At 38.1% G+C, this 21708-nt stretch overlaps 4 protein-coding genes across 7 annotated transcripts in view; all 4 read left to right on the forward strand.

The window, feature by feature from the left end:
- The window catches only part of LOC132153231 (FERM and PDZ domain-containing protein 4-like), a 61045-nt gene extending 57566 nt beyond the window's left edge, over window positions 1–3479 (forward strand). For all 4 annotated transcript variants that reach the window (XM_059562589.1, XM_059562590.1, XM_059562591.1 and 1 more), the window contains one exon: window positions 1841–3479. In XM_059562589.1, the coding sequence (XP_059418572.1) occupies window positions 1841–1845 (5 nt within the window). In that variant the 3' untranslated portion in view covers window positions 1846–3479. The remainder of the gene's footprint in view (window positions 1–1840) is intronic.
- A 1258-nt stretch (window positions 3480–4737) lies between these two features.
- Window positions 4738–8062, forward strand: LOC132153298 (toll-like receptor 7). The gene has a single exon (XM_059562669.1). It carries the CDS (start codon window positions 4738–4740, stop codon window positions 7867–7869), a length of 3132 nt encoding a protein of 1043 aa, XP_059418652.1. The 3' UTR covers window positions 7870–8062.
- A 1265-nt stretch (window positions 8063–9327) lies between these two features.
- LOC132153239 (toll-like receptor 8) lies at window positions 9328–15011 on the forward strand. Its single transcript, XM_059562625.1, has 3 exons — window positions 9328–9561; window positions 9990–12605; window positions 14503–15011. The coding sequence occupies exons 1-3, from the start codon at window positions 9559–9561 to the stop codon at window positions 14950–14952; spliced, it is 3069 nt and encodes a 1022-aa protein (XP_059418608.1). The 5' UTR covers window positions 9328–9558; the 3' UTR covers window positions 14953–15011.
- A 2323-nt stretch (window positions 15012–17334) lies between these two features.
- Window positions 17335–18978, forward strand: LOC132153242 (thymosin beta-11-like). Its single transcript, XM_059562628.1, has 3 exons — window positions 17335–17482; window positions 18273–18385; window positions 18471–18978. The coding sequence occupies exons 2-3, from the start codon at window positions 18286–18288 to the stop codon at window positions 18503–18505; spliced, it is 135 nt and encodes a 44-aa protein (XP_059418611.1). The 5' UTR covers window positions 17335–17482; window positions 18273–18285; the 3' UTR covers window positions 18506–18978.
- Window positions 18979–21708: the final 2730 nt, after the last annotated feature.

Below are 21708 nucleotides of genomic sequence, written 5' to 3' on the forward strand. Positions count from 1 at the left end.
AGGACGGGCTCCTGATCCTCCTTTAAGCCCAGGACGGGCTCCTGATCCCCCGTTAAGCCGAGGACGGGCTCCTGAACCCCCGTTAAGCCCAGGACGGGCTCCTGAACCCCCGTTAAGCCCAGGACGGGCTCCTGATCCTCCGTTAAGCCCAGGACGGGCTCCTGATCCTCCGTTAAGCCCAGGAAGGGCTCCAGCCCCAGAGCTTACTCCAATGCCTGCTCCTCCACAATTCCCACCCTCCCACCCACTCCTGCCTCCTCCTCCGCTGTCGTCTGGCTGCCCCTCTGCTCGCCCTCAGCCTACCATCATTGTGGTGCGAGCTCAGCGGGACCGCCATCCTCCAGCGACGCCTTGGTCGGCGTCTCCCTCACCTCCGCCTCCAGCCTCTGAGGCCTGGACTCCGCCTCGGCCCGTTGACCCGTCGGCTCCACCATGGCTCCTAGCTCCTTCCTCTCCGCCGTGGCCCGGCAGTCCGCAGGCTCTGACTGGCTCCCTCGTCCCTCCGGCTCCGCCTTGGTCTGGCGTCGTCCATCCTATGCCTCGGGACTCCACTCCTCCGGCTTCGCCTCATCCCTCCGTCCCTCCGGCTCCGTCAGGCTCCTTCATCCCCTCGGCTACACCTCAGTCCTCGGTCACTCTGGCCTCACCGTGGCCTTCCGGATCCACATCGCCGCGTCAGTCACCAGAGCCATCAGTTCCGCCTAGGACCTCCGGCTCCTCCCCGTCACCCTGGCTCTTCGGCTCTCCGTCTCCGCCTCGGGCTCCTCCTCCACTTGCTCCGTTGCCGTGGGTCGAGTCCCTGGAGTCGGTGACCATTCCTCCTCCATGGCTCCTTCCTCCGTCGGCCCCACCTTGGGCCGTTATGGCTGTGGCCTGGGTCCTGCTGGGTGCCTCCTGCTTCAGATCCTTCCTGTCTCCTCCCTGGCTCCTCCCTCCGTCATCTCCTCCCTGGCTCCTTCCTCTGTGGTCCCTGTCTGCTGGCCTCCCTTTGTTGTTTCTACGGTGCGAGGACGCACCTACCGGGAGGGGGGAGTACTGTCACACACCTGGACTCATTTTGTGTGTTTTTGCCCCTGTGACCCAGTTTCTGTCTCTATGTGGTTTGATTAGTTCCCAGGTGTGTCTAGTCATTTCCGCATGTGTTCCATGTCCCTGTTAATTTAGTCATTCCATCCACCTGTGTTTTCCCTATTATCCTTTGTACAAAAGCCTTGTCCTTTCAGTTCTGTTTTGTCGGGTCTACTCGTTACTAGTTACTCGTCTACTTGGTACTTGTTACTTGTCAACTTGTCTACTTGTCCACTTGTTTCCTGTTACTTGCCACCTGTTATTTGCTACTTATCTTGCCTATGTTTGATTTAATAAATCCTTGTTTCGTTTATCCCTCGGCTCCGTGTTCCTTCCAGCAGCGTAAGCCGTGACAGTGAGTTTGGCATGTCATATTAAAAGAGGTTGAATACTTATGCTACAGTAAATATTGTAGAATACTTACTTAGAGAGGCATTTTCACTTTTTTCTGTTGACCACATTTTGTCCACTATTATTCAGTGTTGTAAAACTAAAAAAATTAAGTTCAAAGTGAGGTGAATACTATTCTTAGGTATTGTAAGTCTTAGGATGTAATTAGAATTTCATGATTTGAAACATTAAGCCTTGTGTAGACCGTTTCTGAAGTATCCTGTGCAGGCTTATCATTGACGTCATTCATTTCAGTCATTAGCTTATCATGCTGCATCAGGATGAGCAGGAACTCTGAGGGGGATTTCAGAGATCCAGAAGCATGAATTTATGAGACATAATACTGGCTGACTAATTTATCCCTCTCCTTTTCCTCCCCCAGTGTAGCATGCTGCCGATGAAGATAAAACAGAAGAATCGTCGTCTTGTCTCATGATATGTCCATATTCATCCATAGCACAGTTTCCTATGTGCCAAACCAGAGGTGATTGGAGGTCTTGAATGCTTCCCTGTTTATTCTTGCACTTAGCCTCAAATGACCCCCACTCTGGTTGCCTCAGGGAGGCAGAAAAGGAATCTTAGGAAGACAACTATTGGCTCAGGGAGCATTGACCATTTTTATGGAAACTGCAACTTGTAGATGGCGGTAATCACCCAATCAACCATGGAAGGAGTGGATTACAACCCTGCCGTTCCTAAAGTCAACATGAAACTCAAAACCCATTTTACTGCCATAATTTGACAATTTGTTGGATCCATCCGATTTGGATTGCGAAAAGTAGGCATTTTGTTCCATAACTGTTGTAGAGGAGTTGGACTGACACAAATGCATATTAAGAAAGTATTTGGGGTGAATTTTGATTTCTTGTTGACTTTAATCTTCTGAAGTGGAAGCGAATGACAGATGGTTTGATGTTCAGCACAGAAAACAAGTTTAAGACAACAAGCATTGGAACAAGGCAAGTCCATCTCCTGATTCTTTTGGACGACACACAATCCAGACATTATAACTTTGCATTGCTCTGAGGATTCTTGCACTGGTCACTTAACATCTATTTAAGCCACATTTCTCAAAGACAGCATGTGCAGAACTTTTGTGCTCTGAAGTTTTTTTTGTTAAGCGCCAAAAGGACATATTGAAGCGTTAGTTGGAGCGATCCAGGAAGTCACTTTATTTACTTTGCGTGGAGGCTTTGGAAAATTATTTTGATGACCAAAGCAAAATTACATTTGAATTTGGTACGCTGTTATTTGGTTGCAGCATTGGCCATATGTCGAAAATCACTGCTTTTATTTAGCCATAGTAAAGCCATATGATACCACGCATACTGTACGTTTGTCATGAAGACATAAGATAATATGGCCATTGCGATCCACTGTGGTAACAGTGCTTGTGTATATTTTGTTTGATATGTAAAATGAAAAGGAAGTATTCTACAATATATACAATTTTTAAAAGACAGTATAAATATATAAACCAGAACTCCTGATAGACGCATCCTTTTTGTTCTATATGTTTGGTTTAATCTTCATAACAGAAGAGCTTCACATTTAAAAATATGAAAAATGTATGCCACTATATGATCTGTAAACTATTATTATGTGTGCAACTTGCACAGTTTCATTTGCTGTTCTTATTTGACAGGCTAATGCATATATGTACTTTAGTAATTTAAAGTCAACATGAAGTATTGTTCTCAAACATTTTACTACTGTCATCTGACATACTGTATTGCCCAGTGAAATTTTATCAAGAAAAGGACAGGGTTTTATCTGTAAGGATGGTGAAAGTGACTGATGAATCATTTTTGAGCTTAAGTTACTACATTTTGATGAAATGTTACAACAGATTTTTGTTATTTATTAAGAATAACGTGCACTCATGAGCCATTCCCAGTAAGAAAAGGAAAGTAGATTAAGAATGCAAGTAGGTCCATTTTGATTTCATGTTGACTTTAAATATTAAACGTAATGTATTTTATTTGAATCATCTTCATTAAATATTTCAGCTTGAAAACTGATCTTGTGCTGTCTTTTGTTTTATTTCCTCTCATATGCCAGCAATTAATTTATAAATAGAATGAATTACATAGTTTGAAATATTCTTCCCTATTTCTTTTCTCAAATTTGTCTTCCTCTCCTTGTGTGCTGAAGAAGGCACTGTTATGTTGGACAGAGATAATATTTTTGATCATAATTGAAGTGCTTCACTTTTTCTGATTTTGCTTTCATTTATGAGGAAATCATAGCAGAACTTGAGGAAACCGCTGGAATTGTTTTGCTTAATCTCTCAAAAACCCATCCCTTGAGATAAAGGACAAAAGTAATGTTGTTCCTCTTTATGGCAGTGTTTCATTGACAGTACTGTTCTAATGACATATAATTCATTCAGTATACATCATTAGAAATTAAGATAACAATGCTGATAGGTAATAGTTGGGTAATATAATCACTTTGCATACACTAATTACAAGGGAAAAGATTCAGAACAACTTAATTTGCAAGGGGAAGTTAGGTTGTTTAAATATATCCACTCTCACTTTTGTTTGTAATTTTTTTGTGGTTTAACATCGGTCAATAACACCTGTTCTTTAAGTAACAAAGCGTCTACAACCCTGAAAAACCAGCAAAAGTACCGAACAACAAGTCACAAACGTCAAAAAAAGAATCCTAGGTCTGACGAAGATGGTGAGTAATTAAAATGTTTTATATCATTTACAGTAATCAGCTCTCTCATAAAATGATTTTCTCAAAAAAAATATGGTAGTTACTGCAAGTGTATTTTTTTCTTAATATGCAACTTATATGTTAGTTAAATATCATGTTTATTTCCTAAATTTTTAAAAATGTTTTATTTTAATTTATTTAGAAGCATATCAGAAATTGTGCATTTTGTGCATTGGATATTTGTTTTTTTTTTACTGTAAACATGTAAAATGTGTTAAGCAGGGCTATGTAAAGATCTGCAGGACAAAACCATACATCTTTCACTCATGTCTGTATATGGTACATTTTCAAAATGTATCAATATGCACAGTTTTGTACTACTATCAACACTTTTGGTACTAATATGCATTATTTAGGGGGCCACTACATTCAAATGCATATATTTTTGGAAGAGCAACTCCCAACTGACAGCTATTTACCTTTTTGTCTGCGAGTGCATACTGAGTAGAAATGTGTCAAGTTTACAAATGAAAATTACTGTAATCATGTTCTCATATTTTATCATTATTCTACATTTTTACACCTGTTATCACCCATTTTCAGATGACAGGGATGACATTCATCATCGTTGCCGGTATCATCTCTTTTCTGGATGCAGCCGAGTGGTACCCCAAAAGTCTAAAGTGTGATGTATCTCTGGCTAATAACGGGAGTGAGGTTAGCGTCGACTGCACTGAACGATACCTAACCGAAATTCCTTTGGGAATCCCAACAAATACCACCAACCTGACACTAACGATCAACCACATACCCCATATTACTAATGATTCATTTTACAAACTGCACAACATCACTGAAATTGACCTGCGCTGCAACTGCGTACCAATCAAGATTGGACCCAAAGATCGCGTCTGCACCCAGAGCTTGACGATTGACAATGGGACCTTCTGGAATCTAAAGAACCTCAAGTCGCTTTATTTGGATGGTAACCAGCTGTCCAGCATACCCAAGGGCCTTCCTCCCAACATAGTGCTTCTGAGTCTCGAGGTCAACAGTATTTATTCAATCCTTAAGGAGAATCTGACAGAACTGACTAATATCCAGATGTTGTATCTTGGCCAGAACTGCTACTTCCGGAACCCCTGCAACACATCATATTATATTGAAAAGGATGCATTTGTGCAGCTTGAAAAGATGACTTTGCTTTCTCTGAAGTCTAACAACTTGTCCTACATCCCCCACCAACTACCAGCTAGCCTCATAGAGCTGTACCTGTACAACAACAATATTCAGACGATAACAGAGATGGACTTTCACAACCTGACAGAGCTGGAGATACTGGACTTGAGTGGGAATTGTCCACGTTGTCATAATGCACCTTTCCCATGTGTCCCATGCCCAAATAATGCTCCCCTTCAGATACATCCAAACTCTTTCAAGACCCTGAAGAACCTTAAGACTCTTCGACTTCATAGTAACTCTCTAACGAACATTCCTTTGGAGTGGTTTCAAAACCTCACACAACTTAGTCTTCTAGACCTCTCAAGCAACTTTTTGGCTAAGGAGATAACATACACCTCCTTTCCTTCATTGTTGCCTAATCTAAAAGAGTTGGATCTGTCTTTCAATTATGAGCTCCAGGTGTATTCTGCATCCCTCAACCTTTCAAGGTCATTCAATCACCTTAAATCTCTGAAGGTCCTAAGAATCAGAGGGTATGTGTTTCAAGAACTCACACAGGATGACATCGACCCTTTGGCTAATTTGAGCAAACTGGAGGTCATTGATTTTGGCACAAACTTCATAACGATAGCACATCTCAGCATCCTAAAGAACCTGAAAAGTTTCAAATTCATCAACTTGTCTGACAACAAGATCTCAATGCCTTCTCAAGGAGAAACTTCACTTTCTAACCACAGAGAAAACCATTACAGTTCCCCAATGTCTCAAGGTGCCCAGTACCACAATGGAGAAGTGAAGGATATGCACTACTTCCTTTATGATGAATATGCACGCAGCTGCAAATACAAGGACAAGGAACTCTGGATTTCAAGTCCTTTCAACAACAAATGTAGTTTATTTGGAAAAACATTGGACATTAGTAGGAATAACATCTTTTTCCTTCATTCCAGATTTCTGGATCTTGGTGAGCTGAGGTGTTTAAATCTCTCTGGGAACGCCATGAGCCAGAGTTTGAACGGTTCTGAGTTTGTCCAGTTGAAGAATTTACAATATCTAGACTTTTCAGACAATCGTCTGGATTTGATGTTCTCCTCAGCATTTCAGGAACTGAGCAGTCTGGTCGTTCTGGATATCAGCCGTAACAGCCATTACTTCGTAGCTGAGGGTTTAACTCACATGCTGAATTTTACAAAGAACCTGGGTAAGCTGAGCAAATTAATAATGAACGATAATCAAATCTCGACATCTACGAATACAGAAATTGAGAGTTTTACTCTGGAACATTTGGAGTTTAAAGGAAACCGTCTCGATATGTTGTGGAGAGATGGAGACACAAGGTACACCAACTACTTTAAGAAACTTTTGATCTTAAAGTCTCTTGATATCTCTCGCAACAACCTAAACTTCATCCCACTAGAAGTTTTTAAAGGTCTTCCAGAGACCCTCACAGATCTGTACATCACTAACAACCGGTTAAAGTCATTTCAATGGAAGGGCCTTGTGTACCTAAAAAACCTAAAACTGTTAGACCTCAGTAGGAATCACCTTACAGATGTTCCTGCATGCTTGTCTAACTATACAAAATCAATAGAAACTCTGGTTCTACACAAGAACAACATTGTAAAACTGACTCCCAATTTTCTCAAGGATGCGTTCAGCCTCAAGGTCCTAGATCTCAGTTACAATCGCATCCAGTTCATCCAAGAGTCGAGTTTCCCGGGAAATGTTATAGACCACCTGCAGACCCTTTACTTGAACCACAACCGGTTTGTGTGCTCCTGCAATGCCACGTGGTTTGTCAGATGGATCAACCGGACATCTGTGAACATCCCGCGCCTCGCCACGGATGTCACCTGTGCTTCACCGAGTGCCCAAAAAGGTCAGAGTGTGATTTTCCTCAACATCCAGGCCTGCCAACACAATTCCCTATCCATCATCCTCTGCATTTTACTGACCTCTCTGATTCTTAGCATCCTCATGCTCACCATTTCCAGCCATCTCTTTCTTTGGGATGTTTGGTACATCTACCACTTCTGCTTGGCAAAACTCAAGGGATACCGCCGTCTGTCCTCCAATAGCACTGTCTACGATGCCTTCGTGGTCTATGACACGACTGATTCAGCTGTTCACGAGTGGGTCATGCAAGAGCTTCGCATTCACCTGGAGGACAAGGGTGATCCGAGGATGCAACTCTGTTTGGAGGAGCGGGACTGGGTTCCTGGGTGTCCCCTCATTGAAAACCTTTCCCAAAGCATACAACTGAGTAAACGCACTGTTTTCATTCTGACCGGACGATACATCATGAGTGGGAGCTTCAGGACAGCATTTTATTTGGCCCATCAGCGACTCATGGATGAAAGGAATGATGTTATCGTTCTTATATTCTTGGAGAAAATGCCTTGTCAATCCAAGTATCTCAGACTGAGAAAGAGGTTGTATAAAAAATCGGTTCTCGAGTGGCCGAGGAACCCTCAAGCACAGAGGTACTTCTGGTTCAGTCTCAGAAGTGTTATGGCAACTGAGAGCCAGCAATACAACAAACTTTTCCAGGAAATGCTGTGATTGGGACACACTTCACAAATTTGCTGACGCATTTGAAGCTTTGCAGCTTTATTTCTGCATTTGAAAGCTTCTTTCTCAAGAACACAATGAAATATATTAACATTAACATAATGTTGGTAGACTCTTTTATAGTCCATATAACTACAAATAAACAACAATGAAGTTTGTTGACAAATACACTTTCATTCCTAGGTAGTTGACATATATTTGGAAAGTTGATTTGCAGTCCTGCAGTTTAAGATATTGTTCTTCAACTAAAACAGCATTTTTTTATTTTTATGTATGCAGATTTTACAACCATAATAATAATAATAATAATAATAGTGAAATTATAGTGCTTATTTTATTGAAAATGTTACTGTTTTTATCCTTAATATTTTTGTTATTATTATGCATAGCAGTGTTATTGTAGCATTATTTCAATATTATTATAGTTTATTAATGCTTTGAATTAGCTTTTATTTTTATTTATCGTGTTTATTTTTAATTTTAAACTTTTATTAATTACTTTTTCTGTTTTTGTCATTTATAAAAATTTCTATTCTATTTTCTAGTTTTTAATTTTTATTTCAGTTTTAGTTTATATCTCAGTATCATGGAAATTGAAAATATTTTTTGTTTGTTAATTTTAATTTGTATTTTTTTTATGTTTTAGTAAACTATAAAATCTCTGACTCACAGGTTTTATGCAATACAGTATAATGTACATTCTGAATACGTTTATGCATAAAGTCTTATAAGAGCTTTAAATAAAGTGTTACCAAATTATTAATTTTCATCATTACCATAGTGGAAATCCCCATCATACAAGTGCTTTTCGTATGATATTATGCAGTTGCAGGTTTGCAGAGAGAAATGCAGATAGACATTTTGTTCTGTCAAAATCAATAACTTTAGAAAAATACTGTTTATTAAGTTTTAAAAGACAAAGTATGTAATTTCTGAGGTGTCAACAAACGGAACTGCTAAAAATAACACTTAAACAAACAGCTTTGCAGTGACCACAGAGTCAGAGTTTCATTTTTATAAGGAAATAAACCTGTAAATATTTGACTTACAGTGCATTTTACAGTGGCATATACTGATTCTTGATATGGGAAGCTGTCCTTGCCACTGAGAAAAATCACTTCACCTTTAAATTTTTTTTATATATATCTTGAACTGCATAAATAATGAAGCAAGGTGAGCATAAACCTGATGTTGTAAACACTGGGATTGTGTCTTGAAAATAAATGATGATTTGGAAATATACAGAGAAATGTCTCTTCCAGTTTGATTTCTAAAGAGAGCCCCTGTAACGCTTGTACACATTGTGATTTGTGCTATTGTGTCCCTGAGAAGAAGGAACAATGTAGGCAGAACTTCCTCACTTATTCTGGCAACTGACGAAACCACTTTTATCTGAGTGGCTGTACTGATCCACACAGCAGCCAGTAAGATGTGTCTAATAAAACACATCAAACAAATGATGGTCATTAAACAGAAACTGAACCGTTCATATTAGTCAGTGGACTGCCAGGTGTCGATCACAAGTAGCATTTAGAGCTGTTAGTGTTAAAATAATCTTTAACTGTTAAACCAAAACTTCCTGTTTCCTAAATGCAACTGTGTGTTCATCACCAGACTCGGCTTATTTTCTGTCTACACATTGCTTAGCTTGCACCAGGACATTACATAGACATTTCTACCATGGTAAGGAAGTGTACTTCATTTAATTAATGAGCTAATATTTACCTCGGCTACAGTTATTCATCATGTATGATATATTATTGTTTTTTAAAGAGATGAGCTTAGTTGCAATTTATGGCTTTTATACTCCTTAGCATATGCTGTAATGCATGTCATGTGCATAAAAATGCACTGTTTTAATCATTTTGGTGTGGTTCAACAAAATGTTATGTTGATTTGCTTTATTGATAGCTCAGTTTCATTTTCCCACAGGTGATAAAATAAGACACCTTGCTTTTAGACTTTTGCATATGCTGTTCATGGTTAAATACAATTGCACGTCATGCACATAAAAACAAAAATGCATTATTTTAACAAGCTTAAAATGTTTTTGTCACAATTTGTCGTATTGCTCAGAGCCGTTTAACAGCTCTGTGTTTCATATCCTGCAGGTGATAAAATTAAACCCCTGGCTCATTATGACACTGAAGATCACACTAACCCTGTGTCAAATGGACACGGCGAGTTTGAAGACTCAACCCTGCGATATACATGAGAATGTAACTACAATGACAGTTGTGGTCAACTGCCGTGGACGTGGACTCAGAAAGGTGCCAATGCTCTTACCGAACACAACCTGCCTTGATCTCTCCGAGAACAAGATCAAGAACATAACAGCAGGAGATTTCCGAGACCTGGCGAATCTGACCAATCTAAATCTGAACTGGTTAAATAAGAATGAGAAGGTCCTTATTGGAGTTGGGGTGTTTTCCAATATGACCATGCTACGTACACTGGAGCTCAACGGGATTGGTCTGAAGGATGTTCCAAAAGATATTCCAAAGAATCTGCGAGAACTAAAGCTGGTTGAGAACAAGATCACCCGGTTAAACTCAACATCATTCAGGCATGTGCAAAATCTTTCAGTCATTTACCTTTCAAAAAACTGCTACTACTGGAATCCTTGCTCAAGTTATTATCATATAGAAGAAGGAAGTTTTTCTGTCCTTACCAAGTTGAAACATCTTACGTTGTCTTACAACAACATAACTCATGTCCCTAAAGGCTTACCTGCCTCACTAAGAACTCTTGAGCTTGCTTCAAACAGAATATCGTACGTCGGAGAGCACGATTTCCAAGGACTCGACAATCTGACAAGTCTAAAGATACAAGGGAATTGTCCACGGTGTCATAATGCTCCATATCCGTGCACTCCATGTAAAAATGTTTCCATTGAAATTCATCCACGAGCCTTTGCCGGCCTTGAAAAGCTGCGTATTCTGCACCTTGCGGGGAATTCAATACAGAAAATCGATCCTACTTGGTTCGCAAACATCTCAAAGCTCGAGGAACTCTACCTATCGTTTAATTTCTTGTTCAGTGCTGTTGCCGAGAACGTTTTCCTGAATAATCTACCACTGCTGACAAAACTCGATCTCTCGTTTAACTATGCCCTCAAGTGTTACCCAGACACAGTGAAATTATCGCCCAGCTTTGCGAACTTGACCTCTCTGAGGACTCTGCACCTTCGAGGTTTGGTTTTTCGAGAAATCCACGAAGAGACCTTCAGCTCTCTGTTTGGTTTACGAAATCTGTCGGTGTTGGATGTAGGAATAAACTTCATTGTCCGTGCAAAAGCGGATGTATTTGAAAAGTTTCAACATGTGAAACTAATCTATCTTTCAGAAAACAGATTTTACCCGGTGATTGTAAATGGAGAGTTGCGTAAAGGCGTGGGCATTGGTTTAAAATCTATGATGCCATCAATGTCAGAACCTTTTCCTAAAGATCATTCTTTTGACGTTCCGAAAGATCTCGTGAAACCAGAGTGCTATGCTGCCGGACGTGTGATGGATCTCAGCCGAAATAACCTGTTCTTAATCTCTCCTGAACAGTTTGAAACATACGGGAAAATATCTTGCCTCAATCTCTCAAGAAATGGCTTTGCCACGGCTCCCAATGGATCTGAATTCACATCGCTCCCAGACCTCAAATATCTGGACTTGTCCTTTAACAAAATTGATCTGGCATACGATTACGCCTTCCGAGAGTTACAGAGTCTTGAGGTGCTAGATCTTAGTTACAACCCTCATTACTTCACTGTACAAGGCGTGACGCACAATTTGAACTTTCTCAAAAATTTGCCCGCCTTAAAAGTGTTAAATATGAGCTACAACAGCATCTATACGTTAACCACCAAAACCATGTCAAGCAAGTCTCTTCAAGAGCTGCAATTCCAGCACAATAGTCTCGGGAAGATGTGGAGGGTGAAAGACAGCACCTACGATAGGCTATTCGAAGACTTGACCAATCTGACCTATCTTGACATATCCTATAACTACATCGAGAAGATCCCTCCTAAAATTTATAAATATCTTCCCCGATGCATTCAAAGGTTGCAAATAAGCCACAATCACCTGACAAATGTTAGTTGGGAAAGCTTGAGACAATTCCCTAATCTCCGAGAGCTCATTTTAAATAACAACAACATCCTTAAAATATCTGGTAACTTGTCAGTTGATGTTCCTTCTTTAGAGTTCCTTGATCTGCGGAACAACCTTATATACGAGCTCTCCAGTGGATTCCTCCTGGGAGCGGTAAACCTAAAGAATCTTGATCTCAGTCACAACCAACTCATAACCATCAACCAGTCCACGTTTCCATCTGAAACCGAGAGATACCTGAAGACGTTGTCGCTCAACGGAAACCCTTTCCACTGCACATGCAACCTGCTTGAATTCATTCTGTGGATTCGCAAGACTAACGTGAAGATCCCCAGATTGGTGACTGCAGTGACGTGTACCATGCCAGAAGAGAGGAAAGGTTTAGCAGTGGTGCATTTTGACATTAAAGAATGCATTGATGACCAGTTGGCCTTTCTGGCGTACTTCTTCTCAATTGTTTGCATCATATGCACTACATTTGTGGCTGTCTCAATGCACCTTTTCTACTGGGACGTTTCCTACTTATTCTACTATTTGAAAGCCAGATTCACTGGGTATAAGCACCTGAGCTCTGACAGCTGCCTCTATGATGCCTTCATCACCTACGACACCAAGGACACGCAGGTCGAGTCACATTTATATATTTTGAGTTTACACAATACAGCTTCTGCTTTACAGTAATGAACAGGAAACGACAGAATCAGTGATGCAAATTTAATTAAATGTCAGACAGACTTTAATTTAGCTGTAAACCAAACTAACAAGAACATTCTGGCAAGGCAAACGTTATCATTAATAGAATGTTTGTTTACTTATCTGTTCTTTAATAATGTTCTTAAAACATTAGCACAAGGAATGTTTTTCCTGAAACGTTTAAGTTGGACGTTTGTCTAATATATTTGAAATGTTATTACTTGACCAGAGAACATTCAAAAGTAACATTCCCAAAATGTTAGCAAAATGATAAAATGAAATGTTCCTTTAATGTTAGCATAACCAAGAAGATACATATTTAAAGGGGTGGTTGATTACAAATACATTTGTTTTACTTTAGTTAGTGTTTGATGTTGCTGTTAGAGCATAAACAATATCTGCCAAGTTACGACACTCAAAGTTAAATACAATGGGGGGTAATTTCTTTAAAGAAATCGCTGTTAAATGACTACAAAAATGGCTTTTAGGGACTACAGCGAGCTTCTTCCTGGGTTTGTGACATCACAAACCCTACAATTTACATAAACCCCGCCCCCATGAACACGCCATGTTGAGTTATCTGATAATTAATAATGTTCTCAACATTGTTTATACATTGTCCATGGAAGTTGGACTTCCAGTGGAAGTGTTTTAGTTTTCAAAATGTTCAAAATTTAAAAAAAGTAACATTCTCATAATGTTTGTAAAATAATAAAATGTAATGTTTCTTTAACATTCACATAACCAATATATACATATATATATATATATATATATATATATAGAGAGAGAGAGAGAGAGAGAGAGAGAGAGAGAGAGAGAAAGAGAGAGAGAGACATAAAAAAACACCGGATGTTTTGAATGTTCTGAGCACAAAAATGAGGTTTTCATAACTTTCTTGAATGCTAAACATTCTTAGAACATTTTTTAGCTGGGAAAAAGCTCTAAAATACCATCCCAGCTAACAGGAAATGTACTTAGAATGTTCCCTCATCGTTCAGTTATCTGGTCTTTAATAATCTTTTTAAAAATGTTCTCACAAAAACATTATTTATTCAATGTGTTTTTAAATGTTTTAGCTGGACGTTCATCTAATGGTTTTAAAATGTTTCACATTTCACAACGTTTGAAAAGTACAATCCCATAATGTTTAAAAAATTATACAAATGAATTTAACCAAAGAAACGTCTGGACATTCATAGAACATTCAGAAATAATATTTTCATAACTTAATGTGAACATTAGCAAAACATTCCTAGAACATTTTTATGTTTTTTTTTTTTTTTATAATGTTCATTTCTATCTGGTGTTGTATAATGTTCTCAGAATAATAATCCGAAGGAGCTTTATTACCAAGTATCTTTACACACAATGAATTTGACTTCGCAACAAGAGCTTAGTGAAGAAGAAATTACACACATAGTGCAAACACACATGATAGAGCAGACATGCATAGAATTACACAATAAAGATGTAATAATGCTTACATAAGAAAAACAGAAAACAAAAAATATTGCACTTGGCCTATATACAGAAAAACATATATAGAGAAAAAATCTTATAATTGTTTAAATGAATGGACAGATATGTTATTTACAAGTGTAACGTAACGTTTATGTACCGTTTCCAAACACACACAAAACATACATGCATATAACATTATTTTATATTTATATAAAGTGTTTAAATGTTTAAAAGACTTAGGTAATGTTCCATTATATTTATAATGGAACATTCCCCAAGACATTTAAAAACTGGACGTTGTGAGAACATCCAGAAACGGCTCAAGTGTTGATTCAGTTCAGTTCAATGAGTGTGGATGTTGCAGGTGTCTGACTGGGTGCTCAATCACCTGCGAGTGCAGCTGGAGGAACAAGGCGAGCGATTCCTTCCCATCTGTCTGGAGGAAAGGGATTGGATTCCCGGTTCTGCCGTTCTGGACAGTCTCACGCAGAGCATCCAACACAGCCGCAAAACCGTCTTCGTCCTGACCGAGGGCTACGTGAACAGCGGCTCCTTTAAGCTGGCCGTGTTCCTGGCGCACCAGAGGCTCCTGGAGGATAACGAGGATGTGATCGTGCTACTGCTGCTGGAGCCCGTGTTACAGCACTCACACTTTCTGCGGCTGCGCAGGCGTCTCTGCGGGCGCAGTATCCTCGAGTGGCCGCATTCACCGTCCGCCGAGGCCTGGTTCTGGCAGTCGCTGCGCAACGCCATCCGTGTGGACAACCAGGCCATGTACAGCGAGCTCTACAGCAGATATTTCACCACTAAGTAGAAGAAACGAAGCATAAACCTGGTTTGAACTACAGAAACTAAAATCAAATTATGTTAGATTGTATTAGAAAGCAAATAGACTGGAGAAACTATCAATGAATGTTGATGAAAATTATTTTACTATTCTAGATTTTTGTATAAAGTGTAAGCTGAGAACAAACGCGCACCTGAAAAGAAAAAGAAAATCATTTAGGCATTGTGTGTGTGTGTGTGTGTGTGTGTGTGTGTGCACTTTAAAAATAATAATATTATTATTATTATTTATAGTGCCTTTCTGAAACCCATGGTCGCATAAGTTAGGAAAAGAAAAAAATAAATAGACAGATAACAAAAATTTAATAATAAAATGCAATTCACAGACCAAGAGCTGAAGAGTTATGTTTTAAGAGTGTTTTTTTAAAGAAAAAAATATCTGTTTAAACAGTTATTTAAAATTTAGTCCAAACTACATTGTTTCTCTTTGCACACATACAAACATTTGAGAGAGATGTGAAGGAGCATTTAACCACAGAGCATCTGTTTTCTTAATTTCCATCACGAAATTATGTATAAAAGCAGCATATTTTCTTCTTAGTCATTTTTTTATTTTATTTAAAAATTGCATGTATTTTTAATTTTTTAAGAGGAAAAGAGCATGCCCAGTCCTTCACTTGGTCACTAAAGTTTTAATTATCTGTATTTTCTGTTAATCTAAACCAAAAACTGTACTGGCCAGCTGGTTTTACGGGGGAAGTCGTGGCCTAATGGTTAGAGAGTCGGACTCCCAATCGAAAGGTTGTGGGTTCGAGTCCCGGGCCGGCAGGAATTGTGGGTGGGGGGAGTGCATGTACAGCTCTCTCTCCACCTTCAATACCACGACTTAGGTGCCCTTGAGCAAGGCATCGAACCCCCAACTGCTCCCCGGGCGCCGCAGCATAAATGGCTGCCCACTGCTCCGGGTGTGTGCTCACAGTGTGTGTGTGTGTGTTCACTGCTCTGTGTGTGTGCATTTCGGATGGGTTAAATGCAGAGCACAAATTCTGAGTATGGGTCACCATACTTGGCTGAATGTCACTTCACTTTCAAAAAACATAATGTGGAATCAAACCATTAAAACTAAAGTCCATTACAAACTTCATTATTTGGCTTTGCACAAACAAGTCAGAGAAAAATGCAATGGAACGTTTCACAAGGAACATCTGTTTTTTGTAATTTTCATCAATAAATGATGAGAAAAGGCAGGAAATGTTCATGTTAGTTATTTTTATTGGACATTTGTTGGATGATTAATGACTGGCATGATAACAAGATTAATCCTTCACTCGATAACTAATGTTTTAATTAGTTTCTTGCATTTTTATTTCATTTTTTAATGTTAAACAGAACCTCACGTGTATAAAAATGTTAATTTTGTCTATTAAAAACGTTATTTTCAGTTCATGGTGTTTCTCTTTGAAAATACACACACGAGATTAACAAAGGAACATTTGAACATCTGGTCCCTGTTTTTCTTTAGAAAAGTAAACTTTTTTCTATTGCAAAATGTATACATGCATTTGAAATTGAAAGTGAAAAGGACCTGTACTACAAGATGAATCCCTAGTCACTAATGTTTTAATTAGTCTATTTTTATTTTTATCCCAGGCAGAATATCTCTTGTAAAATCTTGTAAAATGTAAATTCAAACTATTAAAATAATATAATTTAAACCTTCAGGTTCTTAAACTTCATTGTTTCCCTTTGCAAACACACACTAAAGAAAGAGATGCAAAGAAACATTTAACAAAGAGCAGATGTCTCCTCTTTTAATCACAAAATGATAAAAAACGAAAACAAAAAGAGCAGTTAATATTTCAAGGAACTACTCAAACGTCTCTAAATAGTCTGCTAGCTGCTAACAAGAACTGATCTCACACACTTCCTGTTACAGTCGAGATCAGCTTCCCTCCCATGCAAGATAAAATAAGGTTTCTTTTATACATGTCTGTGCATATGGCCTACTTAACACTAAATAACATGCGTAGTAAATATGCGAAAAGAATAAAACAGTTATTTGTGTTATTGTAAGCTTTTATGTATTTTAAGAAACACAACAGAATGTTTTCCCCATGTCAAAATATTAATTGTATTAAAATGATTGTATTATAATTTTGCTCTACAGAAAAAAAAAAATACTACTGTTCTTGTGTTTGTTACGTTCAAAAATAACTCATTATTTTATATATGTGTTACAGTTTGTACAGTTGTATTGTAGATGTCCACCAGATGTCGCTGTCGCTCTACATCAGCGCTGCTCTCAGGGGGGCGTTCAGTTCCTCCTGCGTTTTCTTACTGCTAAATTGAATCTGAATTCAAACCTTTATTCTTATTCTTATCTAGCTGATTGGTTTATATATTTAAACGGACTCCGCGAGGTAACGTTGCATCTAACGGTGCGGTGACGTCAGTCACGTGATTTGCATATCTCTGTGTATAAATCCAGTGATTCTGCGCCTTTCTTCACATTGCTGCATCCGCTGGAGAATAAACCACTTCAACTAACACAAACTCTGGTAAGTTTTAAGCTTTTCCTTTTTAAATGCACGTATATATCGCTCCTTATATTATAGTCTATAATGTCAATCCGAATGCATTTTCATTTAAACTGGTTTCGCCCTTATGATTTTTTTTGTCTAAATGCATCACGTTAGTAATGCATCCGTTTTACAGTCACTACCAGGAAAAGTGACAAATCTGAAATATGCTATATGTTAAATCTGATTCTTGGGGTATATGAATCAGACAAAAGAGTAGAGGAGGCTCCTGTGTAGTTTCTTTGTTCAGGAATGATGAGCTTGATTCATATTCAATGCGCCAAAAGAGGAAATAATGCATAAATGTGAGTTGAAATAGACTCAGATCGTTGCACAAGCTTAAATGATTTTTAGGGATAGAAATGTTGGTATGAAGTGTAATCTGATCGAGAAAGAGAAGGAAAGGGCGGTGGTTACCTTCAACTCCTCAAGACGCAACTGTGATGCAACCCCAGCGTTTGCTCTGACCACAGCTTTTACATTAAAACATTAAAACGAGACTTTAACGTTCCTATTGTTGTATTTATTTATTTTACATTTTTCGGAATGCACATTTTAAGTGCATTTTGTTGCATTAGGATGCCAAATGTTACAGATAAGGGAAACAAAGGATTGGAAAAGCCCAGATTGGTTGTGCACTAATATGAATATCAATGTTGGATCTGTCTGTATTAATCATAAGGCCTTGCATCTGCGTGAATTCGTCTCTTTGTGTGTGTGTGTGTGTGTCATCATTAACAGCAAGCCATTTCCTGTTATTTGATTTCAGACCCACTGCAAACATGTCTGACAAGCCAAATCTCGAGGAGGTGACCAGCTTCGACAAAACCAAGCTGAAGAAGACAGAAACCCAGGAGAAAAACCCTTTGCCGTCTAAAGAAAGTACGATTTCTCAATCCTTTTTTAAGGCTTGAATATTAAACGGTGAAACCCAAGGCTAACAAAATACTTTGCTCTTGTCTTTCAGCCATCGAACAGGAGAAACAGGCGGGTTCCTCGTGAAACTCGCTCGGCACATTTCTATGCACTGTACATTCCACATTGCCTTCTTTTCACGTCTTCTCGCTGTTTAACTTTTAACGGAAAAATATGACCTAAGTTGCATTATGATTGGACAACCCAAAAAATGCAGACGTCCGTTCAAGCACTATGTTTCTGTGCCCACGTATTCCTCTTTTTGTAAACCGCACCACTGATATTCTCATGAAGTTTGTTGATATGGAAGATGAGGAGGAGGCGGAGCCTGGGGTGAAACTTCACCAGTTTCACTGCTGTGAGAAGTGGTGAGGGGGCGGGGCTAAGAGTTTGAGTGACACGTAGCAGAGACTGGCTATTGTAACATCTCTTGTGACCTTGGTTGACTTGCTCAAATGCTTTAAAGTCATGCAGTGTTTTTTTGTATGTTGACGTCTTGGAATGCACAATTTTTATTTTTGTTTTGTAATTCAAATAAAAATCAGTAATATTCAGATGGACGATCTTTTGAATTGTTTGTTCTTTGCTTTTCGCTTTCAGCCGTGCTTTCATGATTTTAACACTTTTTCTTCAATGTTTGGTGTTACTAGATAAGGATTTTTCAAAATAGAGCAATAAATAGAAATTATTATTTTGTTTGCTATAAAAATTTAATATCTAGCCTGTTATACACTTTAGATCTGAGCATAACAATATTCTCAAAAGAATATTTATTTATTTTTATTTTAATTATTGTGTGTTTTCCAGGCCTGGAACTTACAAATGTACAATTTTTCAGATTTTATATCTACAAAAAAAAAAAAAAAACAGAATTTGTATATTTAGATAACAAAATAAAATATACAGAAAATGCAAAAAATAAAACCCCTTTTAAGATTTATTTTAATCTACTTATATGCCTAAAAATTATATATATATATATATATATACACACATTTCTATCCAATTCTATATTTTAGAGCTGAGCAAGACAAGAAAAAAGTACATAAACTAAGAATAAATGCCTTTTAAAATTAATTATTGTGTGTTTTCCAGGCCTGTACAATTTTATATCTACAAAAAAAAACCATGCATTTTTTCAAGTATTTTACATGCATTTTTTACTTTAGATAGTAAAATAAATGGAGTCAGACTCCATGCAAATGTCTACAAAAATTGCACGAAGTCAATCTAAAAACCTTCATGCAGCTCAATCTGGCCATTGTTCTAATCAAATCCTTGTATAATAGTTTATCTGTTAGTGAATGTTGGCCAGTATTGACCCACACTGGCATGTTGTGACTTTATCTGACCTATAAACGAGCTCTGGAGAGAATGTGTTCAGGAGTTAGTCAATAGTCCAGGACAGACGCTGTATCTGCTGTACTCTGGAACTGCTGATAACGGCCAGATCAGTTCACTTCCTCAAACACAACTGATTTAATTATGTTTGTAGAGCTTTTCTGAAGATCGCTGCAGATTTATAAGAGACTGAGTGCAAAGACACTTCAACCACTGGTCAATATGAAATATAATCTCTTGTATTTATTTGCTGTATACTTTTAAGTGGATAACTTGTATTGTAACTTGAACTTAATAATTAGGTTCAACTTTTGATGTTTAAATAATTAACATTAATTCTGATTTATATTTAAGAGACTGGATGCATTTTACAAAACTGTCAAGAAAGAACAATAAAGAAATAAATCTAACTTAGAAGCTGTTGTTTTAAATCTACGTGTTGCAGTGAGATGCAGCCTTGATCTGATGCAAGAAGCAGGTCATTTGTAATTTTAACAAGTGCAGTTTCTGTGCTACAGTATGTATGGTTCTCTGAAAATAGTGCCCATGTTGTCAGTCATTTCGTCTAATTCATGTGTATTTTTGGGTACAAATAGCAGTTGAGATAGATCAGGCAGGTTATTTGCGAATCTGTCTTTGGTGACTGGAACAATAGTTCTGCCCAGATGGTAACGCTGAGACATATAGTTAATATCAGTTATACGCAGCATGCACGATACAAGGAAATGATCTGTAACAGCATCGCTTTGAGGTACAATATCTATAGCAGTAAGATCGATTCCATGCGATATAATTAGATCTAGTGTATGATTAAAACGATGAGTGGGCCCGGTGACATTATGCTTGACTCCAAAAGAGTTTATTAGGTCAGTAAACGCAAGTCCTAATGCATCATTTGTATTATCAACGTGAATATTAAAATCTCTCATGATTAGCACCTTATCAACTGTAACTAGAAGGTCTGAGAGGAAATCTGTATACGGCCCTGGTGGTCTATACACAGTAGCCAGAGCAAGAGATACATTAGATTTCTTTTGCATAATATATTGAGAATATCACTATATATTGTTGACCAGTCTGACGGGGCTCATGCTTCTAACAGTAGTTAGTCGACTCATTTAGACCAAAATAACCATTTGGTTTTAGCCAGGTTTCAGTCAAGCAGAGTACATCAAAACTAGTATCTGTGATCATTTGATTTACAATAACTGCTTTGATTGTGAGTGATCTAATATTTATGAGCCCAAACTTTAAAGATTGTTTTTGTTCCTTTACTTTACATGTTTCTGGTTCAATCACGATAAGATATTTTCTAGATCCTACATTAAATTTATATTTTGACCTCACTATTCGGGGAACAGACACAGTCTTAATAGATTGGACACCACAAGTACTTCTATCATTTGATCGTGTAGAACAAAAGTCATCATAGCAGTTATTTGAGAATTGTCTTACTAGTCACATGGAGCGAAGTGTCCTGGAGATGTTGTTCAACAGGAGTCCTGCTCCGACTCTGCTGAGGTGCAGGCCATCAGCGCGAAAAAGCCTAGGACGCTCCCAGAAAAGACTGCCACTGTTTGTGTTAAAAAGATTGGTTTGTGTTCTACTGAAGAAACAAAGTCACATACTGTACATATTGGATGCCCTTGGGGTAAGCAGATAAACATAAAATCTTACATATTTGGGTGAACTATCCATTTTTATTTTTATTTTTTTTGAAGGTTTTTTTAACCAGTCTTAAAAGGAAAGTGATAAAAACGGTAAAACATACACATCTGGACTACAGCAGTAAAAAAAAAAAAAAAAACATATCATACACAAAGAAGTGAAGAAAGACATGTGACCTCCAGCTGCTCTGATCTGATGATAATGAAGGGCATTGAGATTGTGGGCACATGATGAGTGCATGTATTGTTTTCATGTATTTATGAGATTCTAAACACTATTAA

The sequence above is a fragment of the Carassius carassius genome, chromosome 11 (assembly GCF_963082965.1).
Source record: "Carassius carassius chromosome 11, fCarCar2.1, whole genome shotgun sequence".
NCBI classification, from domain to species: domain Eukaryota; kingdom Metazoa; phylum Chordata; class Actinopteri; order Cypriniformes; family Cyprinidae; genus Carassius; species Carassius carassius.

What these genes read in the sequence shown, in the direction of transcription:
- LOC132153298 (XM_059562669.1), top strand. Translation starts at nt 4,738, where the DNA reads ATGACATTCATCATCGTTGCCGGTATCATCTCTTTTCTGGATGCAGCC.
- LOC132153239 (XM_059562625.1), top strand. An exon ending in ACGACACCAAGGACACGCAG is followed by an intron (nt 12,606 to 14,502) that starts GTCGAGTCACAT and finishes TGGATGTTGCAG; the next exon opens with GTGTCTGACTGGGTGCTCAA.
- LOC132153242 (XM_059562628.1), top strand. Translation starts at nt 18,286, where the DNA reads ATGTCTGACAAGCCAAATCTCGAGGAGGTGACCAGCTTCGACAAAACC. An exon ending in CCCTTTGCCGTCTAAAGAAA is followed by an intron (nt 18,386 to 18,470) that starts GTACGATTTCTC and finishes CTTGTCTTTCAG; the next exon opens with CCATCGAACAGGAGAAACAG.